At 41.2% G+C, this 24,435-nt stretch overlaps 1 protein-coding gene across 16 annotated transcripts in view; it reads left to right on the forward strand.

Annotated features, from left to right (window-relative positions):
• Positions 1-24,435, forward strand: part of CELF2 (CUGBP Elav-like family member 2) — a 545,552-nt gene that overhangs the window by 443,111 nt on the left and 78,006 nt on the right. For all 16 annotated transcript variants that reach the window (XM_064421752.1, XM_064421753.1, XM_064421755.1 and 13 more), the window contains one exon: positions 1,818-1,900. In XM_064421752.1, coding sequence (XP_064277822.1) covers positions 1,818-1,900 — 83 coding nt within the window. The remainder of the gene's footprint in view (positions 1-1,817; positions 1,901-24,435) is intronic.

A 24,435-nucleotide genomic window follows, 5' to 3' on the forward strand; every position in this document is an offset into this window, starting at 1 on the left:
TGGGGTAAAATAATTCAGATATTCAGAATTTTCCAGTGAAACAGAAGTTTTAGAAACACAGGAAGCACAAACCTTAACAGGCTGTGCCTGTCTCTAGCATAGATCCCTGCAAATGATGTCCTGCTTACTGAAATAATTATTAAACCATCTCCATCATAAAGTGTGAAATTTTAAAGAACCTGTTGGCAGTATGAAAAATGTTTCTCTCAGCTGTGTTGAGTCTGCATTACCTGCCTGCCCATGTTTATCTGTGCCTGCAAATGGTTTTGTGTATTAGGGATAAACTTGCTGTGTTCCAGCTGGCAATACATGGTCACCTTTGCTTGTTACCGAGGTAATGGTTGTCACTGGCCTGGCTGCAGAGCCAGAGGGAGCATTCCCAATGCCATGCACAGCTTGAGCCAAGCAAGGGGCAGTGGAGGGGCCATTCTGGATTCAGCCCTTCTTTCCAAAGTGGGCCACCTCCACATGGCTGCTTCCAATGTCTGCTGTGGGCTGCTGTGCACACCTTCTCCTTTGTGTCCTTTGCCACTATGGGGATGCTGCAGGGTTGAACACAAGCAGGAATGTCAGGTGGGCTGGGATGTTTCACCTTGGCCAACATTAGGGAGCTGATACAAGCTTTGCTCACTGCCTGAAGCACAGATTATTTTATCTGTGTCACACTCCAAGGGAGCACCAAGACTCATAAGCTGGGGTTTCTTTTATTTACTGATTGGTTTTGACATTTCTCTGGAGTTGTAACAAATCTCTGACTGTGATTAAGAGAACAGGATTGTTTTCTGATTCATCAGTAAGACCTGCATCATCCTCTTTCATGTGTAGCAGATTTTTACTTCAGAAGCCACTTCTGCCCCCAGCCAGCATTGCCCAGAATGGTTTGCCTCTCCCCATAGCACCAAACACCCCATCAGCAGCACACATCTCATCTGTCAAGGAGCAGACTTCATTGCTGTGGGGCATTACAGGCAAACCCTTTTTTGTCCCCTGCCTGTGACATTATAGCTCTTCCCTGAGGATCTGCCTGTGAGCCCTGACCTCATCCTGGGGCTGGAGAAGCTGCCTGGGTTGTGTGTGCTGCAGCAAAGGCTGCTTTACGTGTTTGCAATGGACAAAGTGATAGCAACCCAAGTTTGGTCCCACACACAGCTGGCTGGACCATGCTGTCAAAAGGGAAACCACAGGATTAAAGCAACTAAAACCACCTGCTTTACTGAAAATTCAGCAGGTGCAGGGAGAGCAGAGACTCCCTTAATGCTGTCAGCCATCAGCAGCCTCCACTATCCCAGCAGTGGTGAATTCACCTGTAGCTTGTTTTTCATTCTTGAAACTGAGATGAGTGTTCCACCTCCAGTCCTGCCTGGTTTCAAAGAAGTGGGGGAACCAACCTTAGCTCTTTTGTATAAGGCCCTTTAAATAAGGTCCTGCTTTAGCCTGATTTTCTGCTTGGAATGTAACAATGAATTCCTGCTGCTTGAGCCTGCCATGTTGCTTATATTCAAAGTATAATGGGGAGCCTTCAGAAAAATATAACCTTATTTACAATGTACAAAGCCAATTGGATTTTGGTTAACAATTTCTAAGTGATTACAGTTCACTAACAATGCAGGTGTGCTATAGATGCAATGCACAGGGGGGGACTTTTTATTTTAAATCATACAAGCTTTCTTTTATTCATGTCATTCAGGCGCCTCAGGATAATTCACATTTCCAGCTTTCATAATGTGTTGTTCAACCACTGTTTTTTTCTCTCTCCCTATTGTACTCTCACAAATCATACTCGCTAATTTCTGAAAGCTTTTCATTTCTCTCTATAGGTTGTTGTTTCGTAACATTTTATACAAGAAAAGCTGCTCTTGAGGCACAGAATGCACTGCACAATATTAAAACTTTACCTGGGGTGAGTACATTTACTTTTTGATCCTAATTATTTTATTGCCAGAAGAATAGCCCTTTTGCTCTCAATGCAGCTTGGTGCCCCAAATGATCTTGATCTCTGCAAGGAGGGTGGCTAAGCTGATGGTCTGTCCTGTGTTGGTGCCAGTCCTGTAGCAATGGCATCATGTCCAAAGGCAGCTGCTGTTCTCTGGAAAGGGTACTGATTCCTGCTGAGTAGAGACAGTGGCCAAAGTACAATGTGGATATTTTTTTTAATTTATTTAAGGGGGAGGGAGGGAGGAGAGAAAACATATGGCAGAAAACACTGCACCACTGCGGTTTCATGTTTGAAAATGGAGAAAAGAAGAAAAAACAAAACACAGCCAAAGTTTGTTAAATGTAGCCTTTATCCACATGGTTTCTAAACAACCTGAACGCACTGGCTGCACATCTCAGGGTGTTGGGGAGTGTGGTACCATGTAGCTGCTTGCACAGGATCATCCTGTCTCCTGACATCACCTCTCCTCACCACCTGCTCTCACTGGCACCAGCATTCAGAACAGTTGTGATTGTGTTGTACAAACTGTATCTTGCATTTTCCTGTGGTATTTTATATTTAAATTACAGGGCTAGAGAGAAGTATATCACTGGTAATTGCATGTCTAAACTCTGAAATCTTCTTGTACCACCATTTTCATTTTTTCTGCTGTATTCTTTGAGGATGGAAGAGAAAAAATATAAAGGATGGAGGTATATTCCCTCTTGATGGAGGAGAAGTGTTCAAGTATATGTTTGTAGTGTCTGGTTACAGACATGAAAAAAAATAAATACACTGTGTAAATAAATAGAGCATTGCCTGGACTGACAGTTATAAGGCCAATATCTCCTTTAGCTCCTATATGGTGTGTGTGAAAATGGACACTCTGTGTTTGAAAAATTATATCTGGCCAGTTCACTTTATGCAAGTGATTTCCTGTCAGGGAATCCACCTCATGTGTCATGGAAATGGCCAGCATAGAGGTGCTGTCGTGGGACAGTTTCCTACGAGCCCTGCTAAAGCTAAAATGGGAGTCCTCTGTCATTTCCAATGAAAATACTGGGAATGGTAGTGGGAAATCTGCAAAGGTAGGAAGCGGGAAAAAAGTTGTGCCTCTTCAAGTGATGTTTTCCAGCAACTGGCCCTTGCAAGGGACAGTACCAAGACCTTACAAGCCTCCCAGTGGGAGTCTCACCACTTTAGAGTGTAGAGGATGGATGTGCCATCCTCGAGAGAGAAAGGAAGGCTCTGAAGGACAATTCCCTTTGAGACCTCTTTGGAGCTCAGGGTGAACCTCAGCATCCTTTGTCTCTGCAGCCCCAGTTGTTTGTTCCATTTCCTACTGCCAGAAAATGCCAAGCCCTTGGATGAGAGCTCTCTAACCCCATTCAATGTTGCACCTAAACCAACTTGCAGTGATTGCTCTCCACCATGCTTTGAGACAAATGGCTGTGAGGACTGGCTGGGTGGGATGGAGGTGATCCCAAGTTGCTGGAGCAGCACCCTGCCCAAATAGCATCCCTCAAGCTCTACCACAAGATCTACTCATCACCTCCCTTAGAAGTAGACAGGGTCTGTTTAGAATCATACAATCACAGAGTCATAAGGGTTGGAAAAGATCTCCAAGGTCATTGAGTACAACATTTGACCAAAAACCACAATGTCAATTAAATCACAGCACTAAGTGCCACATCCATTTGGGTTTTTTAACACTTCTAAGCATGATGACTCCACCACTTCCCTGGGCAGCCAAAGCTTGACCACTCTTTTAGTGAAGTTCATTCTCATGTCCAACCTGAACCTCCCCTGGTGCAGCTTGAGGACATGTCTTCTCATCCTGTTGCCTGGGGGCAGAGCCTGACCCCCATCTGGCTACACCCTCCTGTCAGGGAGTTGAAGAGAGTGGTAAGGTCACCCCAAGCCTCTTTTTCTCCAGGCTAAACAAACCAAGCTCCTTCAGCTGCTTTTAGTTTTCTCTGTTCTTCCTTGAGTCCCCCAGGCTGCTTGCTGTGTTCTGAGAGATGTTATTTATCCCAGTGGGTGACTCAGAGGGGCAATTTCCCTCTCTGGCTTCCTCACATACAGGTAGCAAAGCTGGCAGCTCTGCATTGCATCTTACTTGAGCAGGGCATCATTTTCTCCCTGACTTTTGCACAGCTAATGAGCAGGCAGCAGTTAAAGATGCTAGTGTATCTTTTGATGTTATTTTAAAGTAAGGTTCAAAAATATAGGTTTTTTTCCCTAAAGCCCTCTCTAGCTCTTTGTCATTTAAAATTTATCTTTCTAAGATGGTTTTTCCTGTCCTGACTGTGAGGTTACAAAATTTTTTTTTAAGGAAATATGGACACTACATTCCCATGACTCTGGGGCTTTGGCTTTTAAAATATTCCCGATACAGCCAGAGATGTTTAGATTTTACTATAAGTTGTTATACCTACGTTTTTAAAGGGAAGCCTCTAGTAAAGAGAAACAACTTGAATACATTTCTACTACTTGTCTTTCAGAATGATTCAGCATATATTATATAACAGAATCTATATTTTGCACGTGCAGCATGCCGACATTCAGCATATATGGGGATACTGTTATGCTGCATCTGTTTATTCCCAAAATAACTTCATTTAAGCACTCTTTAAAGTTGTGGCACACATGCTAGAAACACTTCACGTTAGCAGGGTTCTCCTTATATGAATTTTAGCAATTTCTGTATTGTTCCTCTTGCCTGCTAAGCAGCTTTTACCCAACAAGCAGGAATCAGTAGTGGATAGTTCTGTGTGTGAAATAGTCTCAGAGCAAATGGAAGCAATCTTCTGTCAGAGCTACAACAGGGGATGAATTTGGATTAGGTTCATTTGGGCATCAAGTGTCAGCTTGCTTCCAGTAAGTGAGGTATGGTCAGTAGGAGGTTCAGTAATAAGGTGTCTCCTGGAAACAAAAGAATCCGTGCCTTCCCCTTTTGCTGTAATATCACCATGCATCAGATGAGGCATCCTTAAATAGCCCAGGATGAAAATCCAAGGCAAAGGCAGGTGATTTATTAGAGTAAGGTAAGGAAAGCTGGCAGAGGCAGGAGCAGGGGACTGCAGGGATGCTGTGGCTGCTGGAACTCATCTCTGTTTTACCTGCGCTCAGGTGTGGCCTGCACTGCTGCAGAGGTGTGGAGGAGAATAGCTCTGTGTTCATTATTGATAGAGCCTGGATTATTTCTGGGTTTGGTCTCTTCATTTCTTAAATGCAGGCTCACTCCAGGTAGCTCAGTAAGCAGGTTTTGGATCAGCACCGGAGAAGCCAAAAAAGTGGAGGTTTAGTGTGAAATTCATCCCCCTTCCAAGACTGCATGTTCAGTTTAATTTAAGTAGGTTTTTGAGCAAAGCCTGCAGTGCTATGTCTCTATCTCTGCTTTTTGCTTGAACTTCATCCTTAACAGAGACATGAAAACATCAGCTCTTGATCTGCTCCTTTGAGCTGCACCCTTTTAGTGGACATGAAGAAAATAAGACCAGACATAAATGATTAATGCAGAATCTTGGAAGAAAATATTGCAGGGTGCCGTGCTGTTTGATTACAAGCCTTGGAATTAGTCAACATTTCCATAATTCTAAACCAATATACACCTGTTTTCCCACTGTGATGTGAAGGCACAACTTAATTTAACAGAAACCCCGCTGTGCTAAATCTCTCATTAAATACCAAGCTAGTTCTGTAATTTAAAGTTGCAGCACTACTATTTTAACTGAATTGCCTTTGTATTATAAAATTAATAAGAAGTTAATGATGCACTTTGCTGTATTCGCTCAGATTTTTTTTTTTCACAGCAACAACAACAAAAAAGAAAGATAAAGAAGAAAAACATGTCACCAGCTGACATCTCAAGGCTTTTCTGGTTTTAATCATTTTCCTGAGGATAAAAATTAATTTAAAAGAATTTTTTAAAAAAAATTTTAAACTTTCTGCACAAGTAGGATCAAACATCATCTTTTTATTCATGATTAATATAATCTCTCTGTTAGTCATAATATTCCTTGTCATATATTGGAGCTTTTATCTTTCCCAAAATATGTATTTAGATATCACTTGTTATGTACGATTGCTACTAGGCAGAGAAGCAGATATGCAGTGTTTGAGGAATACAGGCATATTGTTATGATATACGATACAGATCAACAAAACAGGGACAGTTCTTTTCTGTTTACTTGGTGCTGGCATCACAAGTAGCTTTTATGCCTTGCAAATGAACAACGTGAATTTTCAGATGTGTCTTTTCAAACATAGCATGAGAGCAGGTTGCTGATACCCTCATAGCTCACAGGGATGTGGTTTATATTATTCAGCTTAGAGGCAAGTTTTCTTGGAGCGTTCATTTGGATTTTGTTTTAAAAGGCAGAAGGGAGAAAAGAGAAAATCTCAATTTGAATGTAATAATGTTCTTGGAAATGGGCTTCTTTGGGATGAGATGTAGAACTGAGGCCTTAACTAGTCTCATCTTCATTAAGAATCTCATGGCTTCGTTAGAGGTGTTTAACTTCTATTCCCTAAACAGAGTAATCCAATAAATTCCACCCATCTAAATTTATTCTGTATCTTCAGTTAGATGTAATAATCTTGGTTCCCCCATGCTCTAATTTGCTGCTTAGTGAAAATTGGTTTCTGTATAGAGGGCAAACCTCAAAGAGCTGCATTCAGGGACTGCTTTAACTGCCTTCATGGCACTGACATTTGTTCATTGTTTTAGTTTTAGCATGCTTTATTTTAAAAACAGAATGTGCTCTGTTTTGCTGACAAGTGAACCTGGTAAGATTTCCTGGCAAGGGTTAAGTGCAAAGAGGTAAAACAAGAGCACTATATGTTGGTTGGATTCTTGGAGCCAAGTAGCTGAATAAATGCACCTTTAATGTCATGCAGAGGCTATTTGAAGTCAGAAATCAATGGGCATCCATTTGTAAAATCTACGCCTAAAACTCTTTGGAGTCTTTGTTCTTTATTTGAAGTTAGATTTATTGGACATGGTAAGGGTCATTTGTTGTCTTTATGTGCATTTTTTTTTATATATCCTCCTACCTAAGGTTGTCACAAAAATAATTAACAGCCCACAGTCTGCACTCCCGTGCTTTTAACAGAATCATGGTTTACATGGTTCTTATTTCAAGTGGCTTATACATGTACATTCCAATTAGCAGAAAAACCTTTTGTGTTGAAGTTCTGGCATGAAATTAGGACATTAGCTATATGAATTGATTTGATTAAGGGTTTAACAAGGAAGAAATACCATTTTGAGAAAGTCTTAATATTTTAAAAGCAGGGTGGAGTTTGTAAGAACTGTTTTGTAAAATATTCACAGCTTTCTTTTTTGCCAGATGTTGCCAAGGAAAACATTTTTAATCTTTACATTGTAAGAATCACTACTGATTTTATTAAACATTTTTTACATCATAGGGAAGCAGGACTGGCTTAGAGGGAACGTTGCCCACAGGTTGTGTACTGGCTGTAAGAAAACCTCAAAGTCCATTTAGGGGTGTAGAATATGAAAAATAACAATGAGAATAATCTGGTCCAAAATGCAGGCACCCATGATGACTTACTATGAAACCTCATTCACTTTCTGATTAAATACCATTTGTCCAACAAGAAGCAAAAAAACCTCATATATCTTCATGGTTCTTGCTTTACATCATGAGCTTCTTTGTAATGACTGTCCTGACACTCTCCTTTCTGGAGTAGTGTTTTGGATATTTCCAGTTCCCTCCTCTGTTTTAAGCCTTATGGTTTGTCAGTACTATATGAACATTTTGTAAAAATTACCTGTAATAAAAAGGTAATCATCCAATATGATTTGAATAATAGCCTGAATATGATATATCAGTGACTCTGAGAGATTTTGACAAACAGAAAGGGAATTCAAAGAGCAATTAACTTAGTTAAGGCTTTGCAGTGATTGATTTATGATGACAAATTAAACTAATTCAGTACCCGTATAGTATGACCAAATGCTGTTTAATGAAGGATCCAAAGAGTATAGAACTGCTTAAATTATAAAAATTCCAGATGGGAAAGAAGATAATTCCCAGGGAGCTGTTCCTAGGAGGTGAGCTGTAAGACACTCAGTGATGTTGAGAAAGTGAATCTGGCCCATTCCTTCCTCTAAAATGCTATGCAAAGGAACCCATCTTAATGATACACTTTGCCCAGCTCAGAAGACATGTGGGTATTTTTTTTTTTTCAAAAATACCACTTCTACCCATGCCCCTCAAAAAAAAAAAGTTGCACTGACTCTGCCGCTTCAGGGAAAATGAATATTTGCACTAAGTTCAGATACATTAGTAGAAAAGTTGGATTTGCACCTACCATTGCTGTGAAACACAGAATGGATCACCAGCCCCAGATTTATAAAATGGAAAAAAGTGACTTAGAACCCAGTGAATCTCTGCAAGTAGCTGAACTTGCAGCTTAAAGGGAAAATGGTGAGTGTTGCGCAGGGAGAGGGGAATATTGACCAAGTGAAAATAATTTCTCTAAATTGAGCAAAACATTTAGTTCATACTTATATTGTCCCTTTTTCTCATTGGGGGATGGAGGGTCAAATTTTCCTTCACCAAATTCACAGCCTCATCATTAGGGTAACTTTCTGGCAGGCAAGGAGAATGCATATCATATCCTCTCATATCATATCCTTTCTGCCTTGTTTACTGAAAGGATTTAGCTTGGATTGACCTAACAGAGCCTTCACCACTGGATTTAGTAAAGATTAGGGTCACTGTTCTCCTCTTGAAGCTGCTCCAGCTGTATGAAAGTATCAAATTCTGGTGGGAGTGAGAGAAAGCCAAGGAAAAGCACTTGGTTTCCTGGTAATAAGGGCAGTGATTCGAGTACTGTGATATCTGGATATGAGTCCATGCTCTAGTAAGTATTTTGTTCTTTGGATAAGATTCAAAGGTTTGGAAGAGACTCTCCAAGAATAGGGAAGTGCAGGAAGATCCATTGCTGAGGCACTGGGAGAAGGTGGCTAAACCTTGACCTGCCTTACTTGGGGGGTGCTGACCTGTGGTGTGTCAGGAGGGTGCAGAGCTGCACAGGACATGGGCATCAGTGAGCTGGTTCTGATCCTACACATCCATATCAAGATGTTTAGGAAGCAAGAGCACTTTGGTCCAGCTGCTAAAGCAGTTAGATGCACACTAGCTTTTTTAGAGAACTCTTGGAGTAGTTCAGGAATTTTATTTTTTTTTAGTATAATAATATTGGGATGGAAAGTAAGTAATGCATAATAATGGCTTGACCTCAGAAAAATTCACTAATGTGAAGCTCATCCCCGTTCTGGCATGTAACACTGGGATTTACCTCTGGTTTCCCTAATTCTGACCAGTTGAGGTCATCACTTTGCAAAATCCCTCCAGAACTTTTTGTCCAAATTAGAAATCTTACTCAGCGAGGGTGGAGGATCAGTTCACAGGATATCACTTTTAAGCTGGGTGCCCAAAAATCACTGACTTGGAGAACATTTTGCTGTGCACTTTAGAATGGAAATCTCTGAAGAAAATCAAGAAGCCATGACTGGAGTACTCTAGAGTATTGCAAAGCTCACCAAGATTTAGGTGGGGTGCTTAGCTAAGGACAATAGCCCAGGCACTCTCTTAAACATCTATTTATCCTCCTGCTGGTGTTAGCTGTTTTCTGTTATCTGGAACAGAAAGTACAGGTGCTTCAGTCAGCCTCATTAGCAGCACGACACGAGCTATTAAAATTGTCTTGGTAATGAAAATCTAGTTCAGGGAGCCTTCCTTGCTGTCTGACTACTCCTACAATAGTGAAATTAGAAAGGCAAATCATAAACAGAGTTGCAGGCATCAGGAAGAAACATCATTAGAGGTGCCCTTGGATGCCATTTACCTGCCTTGATAGCAATGTTTGGCACCCGTGGATCTGAGTTATGTTATGACTAAGGAGCCTGGGCCTCATGGCATGTTTGTATCAGAGGGAATGTTTGTTCAGCATCCTCCTGCTGTTGTGTCCAGCCCTGTGAGCTGTGCTGCTTCCTTCAGACACCTTTGCTCTAGTGGCCCATTGCTGTCGAAGGGATGCAGTGCTGGCTCATTGAGTGTTTGCACTCCTGTGCTGGTGCAGGAAGCTGAGGAAGCCCCAGCCAGATTTCCCCCATGATCACACTGGGCAGGTGCACTGTGCTGCAGAGGGACAGTGTACATGATAATAGAGCAAACAGAAATTCTGTCTTCTCTGTTGTGCTCAAACGCCCCATAATACTACAAAAAACAGGTGAAACTGGGTGGCCTGATTGAGTCTCCTGCTCCAATAACACACTTTGGACAATCATATTCTGCCTAATTAAAAACACTCTTTGCAGACTCAGAGATAGTTTATTCTTTGCTCATTCTCTGGCAGAAATTGTCATCTTCATCAACTTAGTTGGAAGAGCCACTTTTTTGTCTGCTCTTCCCCTGTGCTGTGCAGATAAATCCTTCCTCCTCTGGCCAGTGGGGCCACTGGGGCTGCCAGAAGTGCATGGAGATTCATTTGGGTGCAAGCACCAGTCTGGGGTACAGGCATGTCCATCTGATTTTCTTGGTAGATATCCAAAACCTTTAGAGAAGCTCAAATGGGCTGTGAATTCCCACCCTGGAAAGACATTCAGGACATGTAGTTGCAGAGCTTATGTTTTAGGCTGGCAGTGAAGCAAGTGGCCAGCATCCTCTAAAGCAGATAGCAACACAGGGGAATGGGTTTAAACTGGAAGAGAGTAGGTTTAGATTAGACATTAGGAAGAAATTCTTTACTGTGTGGATGGGGAGACACTGGCACAGACTGCCCAGAGAAGTTGTGGATGCCCCATCCCTGGATGAGTTCAAGGCCAGGTTGAACAAGGCTTGAACAAGGCTGGTCTAGTGGAAGGTGTCCCTGCCCTTGGCAGGAGGTTGAAACTAAAAGGTCCTTAACGTCTCCTCCAACCCAAACCTTTCTATTATTCAATGATTCTATGATTTTATTATTCTGTGATTTCACATTTAAAGTGTCAAATACCTTTTAACAGGAAAAGCACTAACAGAGGGGGAAAGCTAATGTTTTTCTCACTTTTGGAATGGTCCATCTTTTCTCCATCAGCTTAGCTGAAATCAGTAATGGCTTTGATACCAGACAGTAGCCTGACTATTGAAAAAGATGCCACCATAATTCCATTTATTAACAAAAGCCTGTATCTATTGCCTTGTGCTGGGGAAGTTAAAAAAGCAAAAACTGCAAAAGAAAAAAAAATCACATTGAGCTAAACAGAGTCTTAAGCAGTGGTAAACAAAATGTAGCTTCCTTTGTGGTTGATTTTTATCCAGCTGCAGCCAAATATCAAAGCGATATCAAAGGAAAGCTACCCATTAATTAATTCAGACTGACTTCACAAAGCAAGCTGGAGCTTTTGCTGATATCTGATTCTGACAACTTCCTAATCTTCACAAGTTGTCATTAAGAGTGGCATTAAAGCAGTCTGCAGTCAATCCCAGCTCTCGCCCCATTGTAACTCAAAGATGGTCTATCTGCCATCACGGGTGGGGGATATGCCAGCAGGGCTTAAAATAAGGAACTCTGCTTTGCAAATGTAATTTACAATGTATCAGGGAATCAGATTAATACACTGCCTCAGTCATTCATCCTAGGAATGCTCACCCATTCCCACTTGCAACTGTTACAAGTTGCAGTGAGTGGAAATTTTCTCTTCTGAAGGAGAGACACAGGGAAAAAGCCGAGAAAGAAACTATAAAAGAAGCTTGTGTCTGAAACGAATAATTAGAAGTCTGTAATGATCTCTAAGAAAGCATGAATAGAGGTTTATCACTGATTTCAAGATAGAGATCATAGGATTGTAGTTTGAAGAAAGTAAGGTTGTGGAAAATAAGACACTAATCAGAGAATAAGATTAAACTAAGAACTTTGAGCAACCTGGTGTCGTGGAAGTTGCCCCTGCCTGTGGCAGGGGGTTTGGAATGAGATGGGCCTTGAGGTCCCTTCCAACCCAAACCATTCTATGATGCTATGAACTGAAAATCTGGTACCTCCACAGCTGAAGCTCCTGATTCCACCATGAGAACACAACACTCAGTGTTCCTTACTACTGCCAGGATCACTCAGAGGGATTGCAGCCTCATGCAGAGATGTGAGGGATATGACACATTTATCTTTTCATTCAGCTCTGAATGGCTCAAATGATTGAAGGGAGTTTGTTTTCTAGACCATCACTTGAGCAAATATCCACCAGACAGTAACTAATACTATTTTGTGGCAAATTCCTGACAATACCTTAGAGGAAAATGTTCTGCGTTATTATACAGTATATTCTTTTCAAATATTGCAGAGAATACAGAGGAGAATAAGTGCTGTTGTGGGAGCACCTCACCCAGCATCCATAGCAGCATCCATGAAGATGGTACATTTATTTCCTCCAGGGCCAAGTACTGCCCAAATGCCAGTGACAAATAGGAATTATTTTTGATTGTACACAGAACCAAGGATTTACCATCATAAGAGGTGAAATAAAGCCTAGATCAAGTATCAGGAAAAAATACCCAGTAACTGTTCCATTAGAATAATCTTCTAAAGGATACAAAGTTAAATCCCAGTCCTTACGGGTGTTTGGGGTAGGAAAGTATTAGAAACTATGGGATAGGCAGTAATCCTGTATTGGCATTAAGTCATTCGAGATGAGCTGCTGGATTTTTTCATCTCTCATTTCTCCAACTGCTAAGAAGTGAAAGAAATTGCTATGCTGGGTAAATATAGAATCCTCCTATTTGTACAAAAATATATGATTAACCAAAAAGAAAGATCTTGCTAAGTAAGAGCTAAGAGTCAGTCTAAGTGCTGTGCTTACACACTTGTGTCTGGAGGGCTCTGGGGGTTGTTCAGGCAGACGTGTGCCTTGCCTCTTGTGACCCTGGTCATTTTGCAAAGAATGACATGGATTTATCCCAGTTTAAAAGTGGCCTGATAGATGACAGCCCTCATTGTCTGCCACTTGTCCTCCTCGCTGTTGACATGAGAGCCAAAAATAGAGGGTGTGACATGGGGAAGATTTCTTTTCTGCACCCATTCCTCTTTCCCTGTGCTTTTCTTGCCCTCTGCTATAGCTTCACTGACACTGCAACAGCCCTCAGGCTGCATTAGCCTCTCTCAGAAAAAGTAGTATATGCCAAGAAACCAGGCATTCAAGACTTCCCAGTAGCTCTAAATGCTAGCTTTGGAGCAGGTAGGATAAAAGATGTAAGAGTTTTTAGCTCAGTTGGTTTTATCAGAGGACTTTCCTGGTAGTTCTCTGTGGTGTCCAGCTGTTCCACCTGAAGCCATCCCTGCAAAGAGATTTCCATGACCTTTAGGTGAGTTGCACATAAAGATGTTACTCACGGGGCATAGACAGAGAAAATTTCTAATTGAGTACAGTAGCAGTAAAGAATAAGTAAAAGAAGACAAGTTTTCACATACTGATGCTTACAGTCACTAAATGAAGCATTGTTGCTTTTTTTCAAAAGAATTAAGGGGCCCAGTCTCTGGACACAGGCATTAAGGTTCATGCTTGGGATCAGATGCTGGTTTGGAGCTTTGCAGATGGGTGGAGGCAGGTTGATTTTGGCTTTACTCTTCCTAGCACTGTCGCTTTTACTAATGAAATCTTAATCACAGCTTGGTCCAAACACCACAGCCAGCTGGAACTGGACTCATTCTTAAAAAAATATATGTTTCTGCTAATGTTGTCCATTTATTTTTTGTTTGTTTCACTTTCCAAAACACGTATTGACAGAAATATTCAAATGCATTAGAACTCCTGAAGATTAGCATTATAAATATATAGTGCTTGTTTAGTTTGAATATAAACCACTTTCCTCATCCCAAAGAAAGCACTGGCAGAGTAGATTAGCTACAGAGATGCTAAAAAATTAAAGAGAATGAGTTCATACGAAGGGTGGTTAAAAAAAACATGGTTGCTCAACGTGACTCTTACTGGTGTTTGTAACTGTATGTATACACAACCAGACATTCATATTTTCATGTGGACAGTGTGTGTTTGTGTGTGCTTGTGACTGGAGACCTGTGGCAACATTGTTCTGTTTTCATAGACGGATGGAATACGGAGCTATCTTTTTCATTCTCTCTCCACAGCCAGATTATTTTGCCAGGGCAGACTATTGGCATAACACTGAGTTTGGATGCTGATACTGGATAGTCGTGGAAAATTCCTGTAACTTCAACTCATGGAGAGCTTAAATAGAATTTATGAGCCATATCCTCATTTGGCGTAAAATATTATGGCTCCGCTGGTTCATCAGTAAAACTGTACTACTTACCCCATCTGATCTCAGTCAGGAGAGTAGGACTTTTAACATCTTAATTCAAAACCTCTTTTCTACCTGAATGCTTTGACTATTCCCTGCAATATTTAGAGGCATTCATGTTGATAAGTAGTTTGGGGCTCACATCTGACCTTTGAAGAAATCTGGATTGGTCTGTGTTTGGTAACAGGGAGGAATTTGACTGCCTGTATGCCTTCTGGGGAGGAGAGAATTGTGAATCAAGACATGCATTCTGGACTCAGAACTTCTCTGAACCTTTGCTAAGTGAAAAGTGAAAACGGCAGTGGCCCCACATCATCAGGGCCAACTTTTTCTATATATTGTACCCTTTGCTCTAATTTAAAAGGTAGAATTTCAATAGATTTTATAATTTTGATGCTTTTGGGGCTTATTTTAGACTTAGCTCAATCACACTTTTTAGCTATAAGATGTTCTTGCTGGTACATTGTAATGCAAATAGGAGAGCTTTCCAACAGAACTTTAAAAAAGCTTTACATTAAAAAAAAAATCCCATAGCCTAGAATTTGAGTTTTGTACAAAATAATAGACTCTAGTTTCTGTCAGAAGAGGAGCCCAAGAGCGTTGTTGAGTCAAGGTGACCTTCCATGCTGCAGAAAGAGTCAGGCAGAAGATCCACTTAGCAAATGAACAGAAAAATCTGTGATGTGAAACTGGGGGAGTGGCTGAAGCTGGTTTCACTCTTATTGAGTGAAAGTAAAAAATTAAGAAGATAAGTGTAGATGAGATAACACTGTGAAAGAAACAGAAGATCCCCTGACTATGCTTTCTTGCCTTTCTGAAATGTTGCTGTCGCTAGTCATTCCTTTTAAAGGGTTATCTCCTCAATTCCAGCTTGGCAAAGGTAGAGGATATTGATGAGCATAATCACATGGTGTTTTCCCAGAGCATAGTTCACAGAGGACAACAAGCAAGCACAGAATAGCATAAGTCTTTAAATAAAACTCCTGCAAAACAAGCATTTTATATCCTGGTCACTTTGGCCTCTCTCAGAACTGAGCTTATGTTTTGCATTACAAAAGCCATTGCATGTTTTTAAAAACCTGTGATTTAAACAAAATTTCTTCACAGTCATTGGTAGCCTGAAAGACAATTTATTTTATTTTTTGTTGGGACTGGGTTTCTGGGGAAGAAGAAGGACAGGGTAGAGGATTGCTTTGTTTTCTTAACAAATTTCTAAAAATTGTCGTAGAAGTTGATGTAGAATCAGAGGGATTTATGTAGTAAGGGAGGGGTTTCCTGTGGACCAGGCTGGAGCATTAGCACCCTAAAATGGTGACCGCAGACTGAGCTACTTGAATATTTTTGTTTGGCAGCAGGAAAGGTCTTTTTTTTAACTGGGGACTTCTTCTCTAGCTTTCACAGATTCTGAGAAGGGCAAAATTCCCTGAATATGCTCTCAGGATTCCGTGCTTCCTAAGTGGGGAATCTGGGAGAAATGTGAAATCTGCCTTTGCAGACCACTCAAGAAAGAACGTCTCTGCTTTGCTGCCTTCCCCTTTTAAGATGGTGGTGGGACCTCTGTCATTCCCATGGGAAGACTTTACGTAGAAGATGACTTAATAGGTAGCATGTTTTGGCTTTGCTCTGGCTCTGTTTTCCAAATACTAATATGGGAGGAGGGGGTGTTCTTAGATTTGAAGGGAAAGTACTCCCTTTAAAGTCTCTGTCTCCTGTTGACTTCTGGAAACAAACGCCCAACTGGGGAAATGGAAGGAAGCACATCTTCAGAACACTTGAGTCATGTCCAGTGGGACACTGACTGGAAGGCTTGTGTCATGCTGGCAATTGAGACCTGCCATCTTAGGTCATGCTGGCCAAATTCATCCAGTGCACAAGGCTGCATTAGTTATTAGCTGACATCCCAAAGCCACAACAGCTTGGCTGGCATTTGGTTCCTCCAGCAGCCCTGGATCACTGCGTCAGGTTCTTATGTTCTCAAATAGGGTAGCCAGGGAGTAGTACTGTAAAAACAACCCTGCTTGTGTGGAGTACGCCTGCTAAATAATGTCTTACCTACACCTGATGATAAAATGACAAGATTTTGGCTTGATAGACTTGGCTTCAATCGTGGAATAACTCCAGGTTCATCACATGGAGCCTCTCTGCCTTTTTCCCGCCTTCTTCCTTTCTGCTGCTGAGAGATAGCAGCAGTGAGTACCTCGCAGGGGTGTTGGGAGAGGAATCAGTTGGAGCGTGAGGAGCTCTGGCTCTGGTGCAGTGCGGACAGCTTGGCTCCCTCCCTCTGGATCCTCATTCCAGGCCGTGCCGAGCTTCCCTGCGTGGCGCTGGGCCAGCTGCCACCTCGCCGTGCTCTGTTTGCTGCTCACAAACCTGGGCAGTGGTTTTTGCCCCTTGCAATCACCTTGAGTGGGGGGTAAAACCCAGCCAATTAATGTCACAAGGAGACTTCAGTTATCTCCCTGCCCCACCCCGTTGACACGCAAACTTCAATTGGCAAAATGTCAACAGAAGTTATTGCTGCTGCTGATGAGATGGATAACTCTTGCTGTTAAAATAATATCTGATGTTTTGCTCAGATGTCTAATGGATTTGCTTTTTAAGCATGGATGATGCAAAATATCCCCAAGGCATTATTCCCAACAAGTTATAGAATCCCACTTAATGTCTATTTTTAGGATTGAATAGGTTCTGTAAAGGCTCATTTGTTTGAAGAAAAGATAGTTAATAACCTTGCTTTCCATGTGATTTTGAAGAGACAATTTTTGGCCATACCTCCCCTTCTTTATCTCCACTTCATTTGGCTCGCCTGTGCCCTAGAGTTGTTGCCATTAGTGTGGGAGGTAAGAAATTAAGGAATTAAATAAATGGAGGAGAACTGCTAAAAGAGCAATAGTAGCTATTTGTACACCAGGAAGTGGTCACTTCTAAGATATCCAACTTTTTAATTTCTATATGAGGGTACAACATTTAAAAGAGACTGAGTGCTACAGCCTAATTAGTAAATGTATAAGCGGAACAGCAGAATGTGGGGGTGACTGTGGAAGGGTTCACTAGATGAAGAATTATTGATAATAATATTATTGATATTTTGTTATTATTTTAAAGTGTGGCATTGTTTTTAGTCTCCGTAACTAATGTTTAATTTAACTTGAATTTAAACCACAGAGTGTAGTGGATTGCAAATAACTGAGTTGGAAAGCTTCCAAAAGCCATTGAATTTCAGTGGTTTTAGTGTTCTCCGGTAAAACAACTTGTTTTAAGCAAGCTATATGCTTGTTTCTGTGCTCTAAATAGAAAATAATGATGTTATGCATTACCGCATGAACTATATTTGGCACCCACCAGCAATATTCATTTTCTCTTGCTTCTCTCTTCCTCCTTCCTTCCCTCCCTCTCCCTCTCTCTCCAAAAAAAGCATGTATATATGTCTAGCAGTAATCTAGGAGGCCAAGTAACAGATCACATTCTTATACTACTAAAATTGTATGAATGCCTAACACAGCTTAAATCCCTTAAATTGGGATTTATGAAAGGATGACAGCAAACACTCTTCTAGCTATGCCATCGCTCTGGCAGTTACAGAAACTGCTTTGCATTTATTTGTGAGAATCTAAGTGATAAATGCACATTTTTCCTCCTTTTATCCGTGAATAAGTGAAGGTGAACGACTTCAACCAATACTGGGAATCCAAAGCTCTGCCTGTGCTGGTGAAGCCATCAGGAGCATGGTGCTGATTAGCACTTCCCTGCCTGATGTGTGGGCATATTTTGGGGGAATAACATGGGCTAGACTCTGTTCCCACCGGACAGTATGGACAAGGATATCCTGTTTTGAGTGGAAGGTGGAGTCTGGCTGTGCAAATGCAAGCTGTGCCACACCACTTATTTTAAGGTCCAGAGAGCAGTCCTTTGTCTCTTTTATTCACTAGTACTTATTTGGCCTTGGAGATTATCCCCAGTTCCCAGAGAAGTTCCCGAAGCACTAGCCAGATATTGACTGCGTAATTCAAGTTAGTTTGACCCTAGAGGAGTCATTCTAAACAGTTCTTTTCGATAGGAAAATACACCTCCTTCACTTCTGGGAAACTCATATTACTTGTGAGTCACAAGGGTTTAAAAAAGCAAAACCAGCTGGCAATTAAATGATGTGAGAAATGAGTGTTCAAGAGCTCCTCTGTAAGTTCCTATGGAAAAACTGGGGAGCTAAAAGGTGAAATGAGGGGTGGAGCCGGGGGTATAGAGGTATCTGCACATAATAGTCCAGAAAAGCAATGGTCCCTAAAGACACTGAAAATCATTTAATTCTCCGGTGCTTATGGAGTATTTTCTCTTCTTCCCCCAATATTCTGGTAGGTCAATACATTCCCTCCTGACTCCAGACTCAGTAGAGATTCTCAGAAACCTGGTTAATCTTGTTTTTTTTCCTTGGACTGCTGCTCTAATTAAACTGCACTCACTAATTGGATCAGAAGTTTGGAGAAAGCTTTCAATTAATTTCTAGACCAGGGTTAGGCAAAGAATATAATTTATTTTTCCTACTGGTTTCCATGCTGGTACCTGTTTAGGTGCTTTTCTTTTGAGCCCTTAGCCTGTCTCTGCTGCTTCTTTTAATATTTACTTCCTCTTCAGTTTTCTTGTTGATTCCCAAAGTCTCAGAATTTATAATCCTACACCCAAAAAGAAAATTAGGGTTTAATTAAGGTCTAATGTCTCTTCTTCTCTATCCCACGTTCTCTCTTGACATTTTACAGTTCTGAGATGTAGAAAATACAAAAGAAGTCCCATTTGGCTTCAACTGTGATTAATGCTAGCAAGAAGCAAGTCCCAAAGTGCAAGAAATTACAAGATACATGCAAGCTGTCATCATTCAATCCTTTTGCTTTTTGTTTGGTTTAGTTGTTACCCAACTCAGTAACCTGAGTTCTTCAAATTTACCCTTTGCCTGGGGGGAGGTTTAGCTCTACTTTGTGTGGTGTTTCTCTGTGATGTCTGTGAGGGTGACAGGTAAGGGCCAAAGTGAGTTGGGTCATGGCTAGAAACTTCTAGCCAGGGCAGATGACAGGGAAGGGAGGAAGGGGACAGGTCTGAAAAGGGTTAACATCTCTAGAAGTCTGCTGGTGGCTTTAAAGGATTAAAGAAACATGAATACAGGAGTGGTAAGGAGTGAGGAGTCATAGATAGGATTCTCCACACACAGTCCCTCAACTCTGATGGTGAAAAGTCACATTCTGCTTAACTTTGAGGACTTTCAGGAGGTGGTCTTTGACTGCCATGCTGAGCTGAGTGAAGGTGCAGGCAGGTCTGATGTGCATTCAGAGTCCTTTCTTGCCAAGAGGTTTTCCTTCCTCAAGGCATGAGAAATAACAGGAGCAAGGCATGTGCATCCACAGTGGCAGGAATGGACGATAAAAGCTGCTAACAGATGTAGTAATCATGTATAAAGGTGCTTTTGCAATGGACCATAAAAAAAAAATTCAGTCTAGGTGGCCAGAATTTCAGAGATGCTGAGGGTATCCAAATTTCACAGACTCAACACAGCTGCAGCAAAATGAGCCCATCAGCTTCTTCATCTTCACTGAAAGGCATCTCCTGCTTTTAATCACCAAAGTCATGTGTAAGACTAACATACTGATGTGTAACATCTTAAAGCAGCCAATACAGACCATTTCCAGTGCCAACTGCCTCCTCCCACAAACCTTGTTTCACTTGCAGAAATTGCTGCTTGCAGGAAGTCTTTAGCTACCCAGAATATCTGAATGCCCATTTCTCCTCAGAAAATTGATGGAAAGCAGGTGTCCAAAAGCCTTTCCAGCAAATATATTGACAACTCTGAAATGTGATTTAAGCTGTTGCTGTTGATGCAGTGGTGACTTGGAGTGTGCCAATCCAATGCTCATCCATAACTGGAGACAGTTCTTACCTATTCACCCCCGACACCTCAGGCTTAAGATTACACCTGATTTTAAGCACACCCTGACTAAACAAAACAAACCATGAGCTGATCGCCTTGTGCAACGTGCAACCACACAATAGTAATCACAGCTAATGACTCTGCTAAATGCTAGACTGCACACACCTCCTTGTTTGGTGTTTGTTTTGTATACAGAAGGTAACATCGACTGAATAACGAGGATGCCAAGTTACAGATGGGGTTGTGGAATCGTATTTGACAGCCGATTAGAGTAATCTGACAGAAATGATGACTTAATCACCACGACAGACTCCAAATTCCCAGATAGAATTCCACCCAGGTTAATCTAATTTCCTTGCAATATTTTTGCCAGAAATAGACTCTTAGCCGGCTTGTTTTCTCCCATGCAGATGTCACATGGCTTTGACAAGAATGTAAATAGGTACTGCTATTTTTGTTGAAAAGATGACTTTGAGGCTCTAAAGCTGGAGAGGTGGCATGCCTTTGAGATGCATTGGGCTGCTTTGCTGTGTTTTTTTCCTCTAATGACGTTATGTTTACATACAGCAAGATGTACTCAGGAAAAAGAGGGGGGAAAAAAGATGTAACTATTCAATTGTAATTCTAGGCCTTGGCGTGGTCCTGCTGCTGCCCTGGACATAGCCAGCAGCCAGATTCTCATTAATTTCTGGGGGATTTTCAGGGTTGCATGTTTCACAACTGTTTCTTTGCCTTTTTGGTTCCTGTGGACTGCCTCAGCACCCCTGCTTGGGATGTGCCCGAGGAGAGGCTGTGACGTTCATGGCCCCGGGCTTTGGGTGGCCTCTGTGACAGCACAAGCAGCAGTGAAGCTCCCACTTTGCTGCCAGCACTGCCACAAGGCACTGGCAACCTTGGGCAAGAGGCATTTGCCTGCTCTCAGATGTAAAACAGTGGCATGGTGTGTTTTGAGACCGATGGACAGAGAGCACCTGTAGAAAGGGCAGGTCATGCCCTGCTTGCTGCACACATGTGTTCAGTAGAGCCCTCTGTAACATTGATGAGGAGAGGTTACTCCTCACAGCCCACACTCCAGCCTGGGTTTGATATCCCCATGCACAGTGCTTGCCAGGGGATGCTGCCCATGCTCAGAAGGAACTTGCCTGAGAGCTGTGTATGCTGAGTACAGGATGATGTTCAAGGTAATAAATGACTTGCTGAGGTTATTTTTCTTGTTCTTGCCTCTTTATTAATTGTAAGTGTGCATTCATAAATACTGTATTTTCATAGGCAAAGCTTTCTCCAAGAAAAGGAGGAAATGTTTCCTGTTGTTCTGTGTGACAACATGACATACTGAGAAATCACTTACCTTGAGATCCATAAGTGATGTATAGTTACAATAACAGCTTCCTGATAAGACGGGAAATCCTTCATTTAGTAGATGACATGATTCTAGTGAGTGGCATCTAATTTAAAACAGTTTTATATCATCTGTAATCTTTTGGAGGGCCTGGGAAAGCACAGCTATTTTATTATTTTCTCACCTGCAGTTATACAAGGGAGATACAAAACGTACAGATTATTTTGTCTTTTGTTCATTGTAGAGTTAAAGGATACTACCTATTTAACTTTTGTCACTGCCCCTTTAATTTTCTTATTCACTACTTCTTAGAGTCATTCTTTTCTTTTCTTTTTTACACCTACCTTTAAATATTTTATGGGTAGAGAGCTTATAATATGTATTGTCACGGCAGTTGTCTCTAGAGGTCAGCAATGAGTTTAATAATGAGATGCGAACCAGTGACTCTGTAAAACCCATTTCAGGTTATAAATGGCATGTTTTATTGAATCTAGTGTTAAAGGTTGTTAACGTATCAATTGGTGATGGTCAGGGTTAAACAAGCTTCAACATGAGCCCTCTCATGTTAGGAAACTGTCAGTAAGGTATTTTTCCACTTTCCTCTTCACTGAAGCCAGGTTTGTGTATCACATCCATTTTTCTGGGGGTGTTATGCAGTTTAGACTCTCCAGGCCTGAGCTGCATTTTTTTCTTGGTTTTGCACTGATATAATTTTAAGCACAATGCATCATTCCCAAATTCAGCCTGATGGTGTGAAGAGGACCATGAGTTTTTAGCAGGAGCTTTTGAAATCAAGTCAAAACCTATTTGAAGCATCATGTTAAGTCTTACCTCTTGGTTCATGAATGTACCAGATTACTGAGTTAATGAACTTGGGTAATGGTGTGTGACTGAAGAGGATGACTTTGCATATGCAGTAAATGTGCTTTTCAGGTAACACTGACCTTTGTGTTGTGACCATGGGCTGCAAAAATAACTTCTTCAGGTGAATTTGGTCTAAAGTTGGCTTCCCTGGTTTGGGCAGTTTGAAAAGTGAGAGGTTTTTAATGTTGTTAGAATAGCCTTTATTCAAAATACCTCCTCTTAGGGGCACATAAACGCATCTGTAAAGAGCAATTGATTGATTCTCTGTCTACAAAAGGTCTGAAATTGAACTGCGTTTTTCTCTTATATCCTGCATATTCCTGACTTTTCAATACTTGCCTTTCTGTCCTCTATTTTGTCACCACTCCATTGCTCCTCAGAGACCTCAGTAACCTGCAATGGCCTTGTGGAGCAAGTTAAACCTTTTTTCTTCTTTCTTTTTTTGCTTGCTGAGTGGACACGCTGCCTCACATTCCCACAAATTTTAAGTCTCCTGCAGTGCCCAGTGTATTGTTGATGTCAGGAAAAATCTTAAGCCCTAAAGAAAACAGAGAATGATAGAAGTTCCCTGTTTTCTATAAAACTGATCTAATAAGAGTGGTAGCAGAAAAGTGCTGGGCTATTAAAGTCCATTGAGGAAACAAATTATTTAAAGAGAGCAGAATTGTTAAAACTGAAGAAAATTTATGCATCCTGACAACTACATCTACCTTGTGGCTTTGCCTTTCCCTAGGACACACTGGGGAGTTGTGCAAGCACAGCTCAGGGAATACACTGATTTGCAAGGCCAGGGAGCATTCTGGACTTTGACTAAATCCAACAGAAACATTCACAGCAATATTTTATGTTTTATGAAGAATCCAGCAACTTTTTCCCTGGTGGTTAAGTTACTTCACCAAAAGCAATGCGGATGTGGGTTTCTGTGCAGCTTTGAAAGCATATTTGATACGAGGGCATGGATGTTCTCTCCTGCTCAGCTGTTTTTGTTTCCCAGAGTTTGTCATAACAATCTTTTATTAGGAAAATGGAATTGCCTCTGACATATTCAGGCAATACGCAGCTGCGCTGCACTGAAAAATGATAGAAAAGTAGAAACAGCATACATCTTTTTCACCTGTTAATGTGAATTGGTAAGGAATTGCTGAGGAGAGAAAAGGCAGTGACCCTGCTGCTGACAGAAGGTTTGTGCAGTCAAATCCCAGTAACTATGCAGAGTCCAAGAAATAAAATAAAAATGGGGGGGCGGGTTTTGCAAGCTTAAACATCTCCCACATTGAATCTCAATGTGAGGTCAGTTCTGGAGGCTTTTGAGAATCTGTAATAAAATTTCCCTGAACGTACCACAGTGGCCTCAGGGCTGGCTATCACCAGCGTCCTGCAGAAAACTCTGAACATGAGGGAGCTCAACTGCTGTGTTGTTATTATTCCTGAAAGAACAAAAACACCATTTGTAGAAATTTTATTGGAGCTGTCAACAATTCAGTGTGGTAGCAGTATCATTTAGTAGAGAAAGCTGAGGACACAGCAGCCTGAGTGTGCCAAGGTGGGATGTTCAGCACAAAACGCTGCAGACAGGGTTGGTTTCCTTTACATTAAGAGGGACATGAATGGAGGAAGAGGTTGAAAAGGAAAAAGGATTTGGAGTTTTTATGGAAGCCACAATTGTTGTGTGTTGTGGTGGAAGCTTTATGAATGAATGTGTAATGGATACTAAAACAAAAATATGAGATACTAAACAATTATAGGAAGCTATTTTAGGAATCAAGATCTCTTCTTCTTCTTCAGTCCTAAAAGAATGAGCACAGTTTTTTTAATTACAAGCAAAATTCATTTGTCAAATTCAACTCCTCTGAGTGCATTTGAAATGCTTGCTAGTTCTTAAATTACTTGAAAATTACATCTTGGTTTTGGCAGTGGTTGAGCTAAAGGAAAAAAAAAAGTTGGTAAAACAGAAACCAAGCATGCCATAAACTAATGAGGGCTGTAACTTTAGAGGTCTTCTGAAACTAGATAGAGCAAATTAAAGATTTATATGAGTCCTATGGGCCCAATGATCTTTTTTTTAAACTTCCTCATTATAAAA

The sequence above is a fragment of the Passer domesticus genome, chromosome 5, assembly GCF_036417665.1.
Source record: "Passer domesticus isolate bPasDom1 chromosome 5, bPasDom1.hap1, whole genome shotgun sequence".
Taxonomy (NCBI): domain Eukaryota; kingdom Metazoa; phylum Chordata; class Aves; order Passeriformes; family Passeridae; genus Passer; species Passer domesticus.